Source organism: Chlorocebus sabaeus, chromosome 4 (genome assembly GCF_047675955.1).
Source record: "Chlorocebus sabaeus isolate Y175 chromosome 4, mChlSab1.0.hap1, whole genome shotgun sequence".
Lineage (NCBI taxonomy): Eukaryota > Metazoa > Chordata > Mammalia > Primates > Cercopithecidae > Chlorocebus > Chlorocebus sabaeus.
The window spans coordinates 24,691,786-24,697,785 of NC_132907.1; the positions used below are offsets into that span (position 1 = coordinate 24,691,786).

The 6,000-nt window shown below is 44.2% G+C and overlaps 1 protein-coding gene across 3 annotated transcripts in view; it reads left to right on the forward strand.

Annotated features, from left to right (window-relative positions):
* MRPS27 (mitochondrial ribosomal protein S27) overlaps positions 1-5,194 on the forward strand; it is a 99,653-nt gene extending 94,459 nt beyond the window's left edge. For all 3 annotated transcript variants that reach the window (XM_007974900.3, XM_007974901.3, XM_007974903.3), the window contains 2 exons: positions 892-1,059; positions 3,572-5,194. In XM_007974900.3, coding sequence (XP_007973091.3) covers positions 892-1,059; positions 3,572-3,811 — 408 coding nt within the window. In that variant the 3' untranslated portion in view covers positions 3,812-5,194. The remainder of the gene's footprint in view (positions 1-891; positions 1,060-3,571) is intronic.
* The last annotated feature ends 806 nt before the right edge of the window (positions 5,195-6,000 follow it).

Sequence of the window (6,000 nt, forward strand, 5' to 3'; positions counted from 1 at the left end):
ACCTCATTCAAATGAATTTCATGTATGCATCTCTGGTCTTTGCTAGCAGCTTATGTGAATTACACTGATCCTTAATTTACAGATACCATGTGAGCTAAAATCTTTCTCTGAGGGGGACCCTTGCCTATATCCAGAGGCTTTAACATACACTTAAAATGGCCTTTGGTTGGTTGTGTTCTGTAGTTGTCAATCCCTTTGTCCCAAATCCAAACTGACTGAGGAAGAAAGACATGGAAGTGGGAAGTACTTTAGTGTCCATCAAGCATTATTCCTGGATTCCTATCTGGCTAACTAAAAGCGAACTTAGCTGCCATTGTGCTGATTCACTTATACAAATAATTCTTAGCTCGCTTATTTGGTATTTTGTTGTTGTTTTGTCTTTGAGACAGGGTCTCACTATGTCACTCAGGCTGGAGTGCAGGTGTGATCATGGCTCACTATAGCCTCCGCCTCCCAGGCTCAAGCAGTCTTCCTGCCTCAGCCTCCTGAGCAGCTGAGACCTACCACAGGGGTGCACCACCATGCTTGGCTTTTTTTTTTTTTAATTGATGGGGTCTCCCTATGTTGTCCAGGCTGGTCTCAAACTCCTGGGCTCAAGCAATCCTTCCACATCATCCTCCCAAAGTGCTGAGATTATAGGCATGAACCACCATACCCAGCCTAGCTTGCTTATTTCTACTATTTGTTTTGTACCGTTTTCCATGCCATCTGATAGGGTGTTTATAATGTGAAAAAATATAACCATTTATATTTTCTACAATTTTGTAAGAGAAATATTTTCATAGTCTTTTAGAGCTCATTCTTGCTTTCTTTCGCCTTTTCCAGCCTCTCTTCACCATGTGCTTTTGGGCCATAAAACATGTAGTTGCTGACCCTCTTTCTGCTCCACAGCTCCATGTGCTGGATGCAGTGCTGAAGGCTCTGACTTCAGCTGATGGGGTTTCAGAGGAGCAGTCCCAAAAAGATGAAGACATCCAAGAGTGGGAAAAACTGGTGGAGCAGTTAGACATCGAGGAAACAGAACAGTCGAAGCTTCCTCAATACCTAGAACGATTTCAGGTGAATCATAGCAGAATGTGTCTCTCTTAGCAGTGTATAAAACACACTTCTCTCCTGTGGTGATGGAAAAGCATTCTTTCTGCATCAATGTCACACACAAAGAGGCATTAAAAACTGACATCAAAAATTACATTTGTATTGCTTTGCACAGGAAGTGGTCTTAAACCAATGGAATTTTTATGCTCCTTTTGTACTTGAGCTAATCGGTCACAGTTTTGTTCACTAAGGTAGCATGTCATTGCCCACTCATTCCTGATATGCGCCTGTTGGCTAGGTAGTTGCTTGCCTCCTCAGCAATAACCTGACTCCCACCCCAGGTGGAAAGTATCTGGCCATTTCTCCATCTTGCACTAAATGTGCTTGATAACCTAAAAACCCAGTTAGACACTATAATGCCACATTTGCGTTTGTAGAGAGAACACACGGGCGTCTCTCTTTGCTCATCTTTGGCAGCTGTGTTGTTCTCTTGTGCTACATGGAAGTTGTAAACAGTTTGCACTATTTCTTTCCAGAACAGCCCTGAGCACCCAAGCTACCTTTGGTAGCTTCTAACTCTGTACATCTCAAAATGCTCTGTGATCAGTGTCAGGAAAGAACCATGTTCAATGTTTGAACTCTTGGCTTCTTAGCTGCTTTGATTCTTGTCTAGTGCAAAGGGGGAAAAAATGCTGCCAGAATGGGAATTCTTTGTACAGCAAAAAACTTTCCCACTTATTGTGTGTGACTTGTGTCATTTTGGTATTGATAAGATATAAACTCTGCTAGATTATTATGTTTAAATCTTTTCAGTAATTGGACAGAACCTAATTCCCAGTGTTATAAGGGGGAGCCTGTTGTATTTTTAGCAGCAATTTCACCCAGTACGTCTATAAAGTCGTTGCTCAACTTCCCTCTTAAAATTTGAAACTGAGAAAGAAAGATTAATCAATGTTCCCAAGGTACCCAGAGAATTGGCAGTATAGCTGGGCTGAGAATTTGCTTGTCTGCCCCTTCAGGCTCTTTGCTTAACCTTGTATATTTAGAAAGGCTAAAGAAAAAAAATCTCCTTAGCCCCATATATTATGATTCATTGCATTCACATTGACCAAGGTTGCCACACTATTCTTAAAAATTAAAACTTCCTTCCCTTGTTTCTTACATACTTTGCCTCAGAGAATAGAAACCTGTGCCTGCATTACGTTGTCAGCCCTCATTCCTCTACAAATGTATTTTTATGAACATTTTAAAAAGACAAGTATTTATTGACTACTAACTGCGTGTTGGGCACCAGTGCATTTCTGCTTGCAAGATCTCTGGATGCTAGAGACTACCTTTCTCATGTTAGATGACAGCAAAACTGAGAAAGAGTAGCCCAGAGTGACTGACTTTAGATTTGAACAAAAGTTTGCCAACTCATAGTTGAGTCCTCTTTCTGGTATCCCAAACTGTCTTGTTGGCCTCAAACCCCACATGAAGAGTGTTATCAGAGAGAAATCGTTTTCGTTTTACATTTCCTTTTCTTCCTGTTGCCTGATTTTTGTTAGTCTGAGGTCATTTGTTTGGGAGCCATTTTTATATGATTGACTCTCACACTAGGCCTCTGGGCCCTCCTGGAGCCTAGGCGCCCTGCCCACCTCCAATCCTGTTACTGGAGCAAGCCTCCTTTCCTGTGCCAGTGAGTGGCGTGCGTTTGTGGAACATGGGGATGTGTGGTATAAGCTACAGCTGGCCCCATAAGTGGCTCTGTCTCTCTAATGAGAGAGTACATCTCGAAGTACTTAAATAGATTAATGTTTTTAATACTTAACTTCTCCAGGAACACACCACCAACCAAACCAAGCTGCCATTTCAGTTGGAGCTGTAAGCAGGCAGTACGTAAAGGCTGACCTGCAGTGGAGCACAGCAGGTGGATGCTTCTAACAGTGCAGGCACTCAGGGGAGCTATTCCTTGAACTGATTTCTGTCTGTTGAGAAGAACTCCAGGAAAGCAAATACTTGTTTCAGTTATTCTGAAGGCACAAGTATGGTTGGGCTTGCTCCAGTTATCAGATGCCTCTGCCATTTTGTTTGCATATTAGAATTCTTGTTCTTGGAGTTTGCTGCTTGGTTTGGTTTAGGTCAGGGTGGAAACATAGATTTGTTAGAGGCTGGCCATCTTTGTGGTTTAAAACAAGAAATTACACAGGGAGACACAGCATATGGAATTCCATTTACTGTTTGTGAGTGAAAGGAGAGAAATCACATGCGGTGCATCTTAGCAAAATTGCCGAGCTGAAGAAAATAACAAAAGCTAACAGCACCTGGATGAAAGGTAGCATGACAATTTCCCAGCAAAATGGTTTTTTTCTACCAGCAAAACATTTGGTTATTTTGCAGGTGACTTCATTCTGGTACACTAGAATGAGGACTAAACTACGAGTCAGCAAACTTTTGTTCAAATCTAAAGTCAGTCACTCAGGGCTAGTTTTTCCTCTTTGTATCCTTCTCTCACTTCTCTACCTTTCTCCTCATTTGTCCCCTTTGTTTCCAACAGGCCTTACATTCTAAGCTTCAGACTCTGGGCAAAATTGAGTCAGAAAGTCTTTTAAGTCTGACCACCCAGCTTGTCAAGGAAAAACTCTCCACCTGTGAAGCAGAGGACATCGTCACCTATGAGCAGAATCTGCAGCAGTGGCATCTAGACCGTGTACAGTTGATCCAGAGAGAACAGGAACAGAGGGAGAAAGCGAAGCAGGAGTACCAGGCTCAGCAAGTAGCGAAGGCATCTGCCTAATTGGGTCCCCCAGCACCCCACCCCTCTTACAAAAACTTCACTCGACCCCGTGCCAGGACTCAGCAGTGGCCTGGACAGCAGCCTGCGCTTTCTCTACCCATCTTCTTTTCTTTAAGCAGGCTATGTGCCCTACATGGCAAGGCACCATGACTGCCCATCGAGATGCCAAGAAGGGCTGTGGAATTATGCAGGTGGCTAGTGGTCAGACTGAAGTCACCGGCTGAATACCTTAAGGAGGGCTCTTGAGGCTCATGATGGAGTTCCTGGGTCACAGGGATTAGTTATGAGCATTAAAGTTCCTAAGACCCAGTAACGGTACTGGGAGAAACCAAGGCTGAAGAGTCAAGTCTGAAGCACGGGCTTTTCTTTTTTGTTGTTTTTGTTTTTTAAGACAGAGTCTCACTCTGTCACCCAGGCTGGAGTGCCATGGTGCAATCTCGGCTCACTGCAACCTCCGACTCCTGGGTTCAAGCAATTATCCTGCCTCAGCCTCCTGAGTAGGTGGGATTACAGGTGTGCACCACCACCCCCAGCTAATTTTTGTGTTTTTAGTAGAGACGGGGTTTCACCATGTTGGTCAGGCTGTCCTTAATCTACTGACCTCAAGTGATCTGCCTGCCCCGGCCTCCCAAAGTGCTGGGTTGATAGGCGTGAACCACTGCGCCCAGCCAAGCACAGGCTTTTGAATGGTCTCCCTCTCCCCAGCCCAGGCACATGAGGCCAAGGTGAGCTGTGCATCCTGAGACCTTGTGTCCCTGAGTCTCCTCTCTGAGTGCAAGCTGCACTGTGGGCTGGCTGTAGGATACTCACACATTCCCACGTTCTCCTTTCTGGCACATCTTGCCCTTCTGGACCTGCACTGGGAGAAATTCAGGATAGGAGTGAACTCAAGGCCATGAACTCGCTGGATTTCAGTTTTTAGGCACCCACTGGGATGTTTTTAGGATGTAAGAGTTTTTGAGGAGAAAGCTAGCTCTAGCGTGAAGCCTTTTTGGCTTGGCTTCTCCATCGTGTTGGGGTAACATTTTTTTTTTCCAATTTTTTTTTTCCTAAAACATCATCTCAGCTCGTTTATCAAGTAGGTGAAATGAGCCTTTTGTGTACACACAGGCACATGTGCACACACACAACTTGTGAACACACATTTTCTGTTGAAGTTAGAAAATGAGAGATGGGTTGAGGCTTGAAGTGCATCAGAGATACGAATGTTGTAAAACTGTCAGGAGATGGAAAATTCCTTTCTGAAGTTTCTCTTCTGTGAAAGTGGTCAGGGCAGATTTTGCTTACTGTGTAGTGTTGCCCTTAAGTACAGTGGTGTAATTTTATTCAAGATTGTGCTCTTCTGTCAAAAACCTCTGGAAATAAATGTTTGGGATCACGTTAGTGTATTCTTTATCTTTGGGGAAAGGGAGAAGGGAGAGAGGGACTCATTGTTACTATGATTTTGAGGAGCATACTTTCAGCCCTCCCTCAGACTATGGGATTTATAATGATAATTACCACCACTAATATTTAGTAAGGACTTAACTGTAGGCCGAAAACCCAAGCAGCCCTATGAGGGAGGTACCAGTGTCCCCATTTTATGAAACCAAGCAGCTCCCCTGCTGCTCCTCTCCCTGCCTGTGGCCTCCATGTGGAACTGCAGTCAGGATCCATCACAGGACCCTTTAGACTAGCAAAGCTGCTGAATCTTACTTAGGCAGAGGGCCGTGACCAAAAGTCAGTTCCAACATTTTGGTTTACCAACGATAGCTTTTCAGCCACTCTCTTATTACATTAAGAGGAACATTCAAGACAAACCGAAGGGCAACTTTTGCCCAGTAAATTAATGACTATCACAACATGAAGTATCTGGTTAAGGCTTTGGCTCAACGTTTTGCCGTCATTTTTCTTCCCCCTCCAGCCCCAATGTACTTTACTTCCAGTCTTCACCAAAAGAGACCACTTCTGCCACTGTACTGTGGTCCCACAGGAATTTCCATGTTCCCTGCTCCTCAGGATTCCTTCCACACTTGTGCCCCATTTCTCAGGACTCTTGGAGTCTTTCCCCTCCAAATATTCTGCCCTTTCCCCATATCCTTATCTCCTGAGCTATAGGGTACTCTCCCGCCTTCCTTCACAATTGGCTCTTCCCAATACAGTTGTCCTTAGTCCCTTTCCCTGATGTCGTCTTCTGTATTTCTTCCATG